At 37.9% G+C, this 1,595-nt stretch overlaps 1 protein-coding gene across 1 annotated transcript; it reads right to left on the bottom strand.

The window, feature by feature from the left end:
• Positions 1–300: 300 nt before the first annotated feature.
• LOC124443949 (cathepsin Z-like) lies at positions 301–1,151 on the bottom strand. Its single transcript, XM_046994497.1, has 2 exons — positions 932–1,151; positions 301–790 (listed from the first exon to the last, which is right to left on the bottom strand). Exons 1-2 carry the CDS (start codon positions 1,101–1,103, stop codon positions 441–443), a joined length of 522 nt encoding a protein of 173 aa, XP_046850453.1. The 5' UTR covers positions 1,104–1,151; the 3' UTR covers positions 301–440.
• Positions 1,152–1,595: the final 444 nt, after the last annotated feature.

Below are 1,595 nucleotides of genomic sequence, written 5' to 3' on the forward strand. Positions count from 1 at the left end.
AGATGTTTGTAGATGTAGATCGTCCAGGTGGTATAGTCCTGAGAAGGACTGTTTTTGTTGTTGACTGACGTTTCGACAACCTCAGTGGTAGTCATCTTCAGATACAAAAATATGAAAAAGTCCTTAAATACTTCTCAGGACTATATCAACCTGGACGATCTACATCTACAAACATAGTATGATCATCATAGTAAACTTTGGTCTCGAAAAACAATTCAAACGTTAAAGTTTGAGAAGTAAGCCGCTTGAACCAATCTTGAACTGAGTAACATTTATTAAGAAAAAATTGCACGACTGTTCTTCGATTGAAATTTATAGTTGTTTTCAAAATTAGTTAATTTTAAGTAACAATAGTTGTACGTAAATGATAAAAAAAACTAAAGCGTTTATTCCATTACAGTTATAATGAGAATAACTGCAGTGACGTCATTCGTGTCAAATCATGGAGATGATTCAGCAGTGGTTGGAACGGCGAAGGTGCGCATTGTCTCGATGCCAAGATTGTATTTTTTACCCTGGCCTTTTTTGTATGCGCTTGTAACAATTCTCAACCATCCTTTCTCACCCCAAGGTCTTCCCCAGGAGTTGCGTACTATCCAGTATTCCACACCATTGGTATCCACGCCCCACACAGCAACAGAAATAATGTGATTGATTCCTATATCAACATTGTATTCAGAGTACAGCCCACCCCTATACTTGTCTAACTTCTGAGTCGCCATTATGCCACACGCTATTGGACCGCGTTCGTATATTTCCGCTTTCATTTTGTTTCGACCACTGACACGACCTAAGAAAATAACGTTGATTTTCATACTCAGTTCTCTGTACGGTATATGTCTGACAAAATCGCTCCCATGACAATTAGTAACCAAATGAGTGAAAAACGATCATGACTAAGAATCGAAAAAATTGCAAGCATCACACAAACCGTATTCCTGGACTTTAAATCTTGTGTAGTTCGCTAAAGCAAAACAATGTCCAGCGAATGTACAAGTTTTACATTGATGTTTCTTATCGCAAGCCTGGTCTTTAGCTTGATAGTTGTTGCACGTTTCATCGGGGATACCCTCTTTCTTGGCGTAATCATATACAGGTATCATGGCACCTCCTTCACATGAGCCCGCGTTACCTTAAGTTGAATACAAATTTTAAATTCAACTTTACATTTAGACAAATGGCATTTTATTCAATTTCTGTATGTTTCGCACTTTTGGTCCAAGCGTTTTACTTATCGAGTCCAGTCATCATTTCACCAAGTGAGTCCAGTCCGCGTTTTCTTAGTCCAATGCAGTGCGCTTTTTCTTAGTCCAGTGCAGTCCGCGTTTTACTACATGCCATATAAAAGGCCCTTCGTAACTCAAAGACAATGCGCGATAAAAATCGTTGCAACGAACAGCAGCTGCAAACTGTTTCATAAAACTCTAATTATGAATACGAAATTGTAAACACGCCGTGGAGTTCAAAAAATTTATCATGTGTAGGTGTCACATATCAACACTCAAAACTACGTATATCAAAGTTTTATATTTAGTACAGTTCGAATGGGGGGTATGATTATATGAGGATTACGTTCAATATCGTATTATACATAA

This window comes from Xenia sp. Carnegie-2017, unplaced genomic scaffold (genome assembly GCF_021976095.1).
Source record: "Xenia sp. Carnegie-2017 unplaced genomic scaffold, XeniaSp_v1 HiC_scaffold_21, whole genome shotgun sequence".
Taxonomy (NCBI): Eukaryota; Metazoa; Cnidaria; class Anthozoa; order Malacalcyonacea; family Xeniidae; genus Xenia; species Xenia sp. Carnegie-2017.

Excerpts from the sequence above, each read along its gene's own strand:
- LOC124443949 (XM_046994497.1), bottom strand. The coding sequence starts at position 1,103 with ATGATACCTGTATATGATTACGCCAAGAAAGAGGGTATCCCCGATGAA. Across the intron at positions 791-931 it reads ATTTAAAGTCCAGGAATACG|GTCGTGTCAGTGGTCGAAAC; the intron begins GTTTGTGTGATG and ends TTATTTTCTTAG.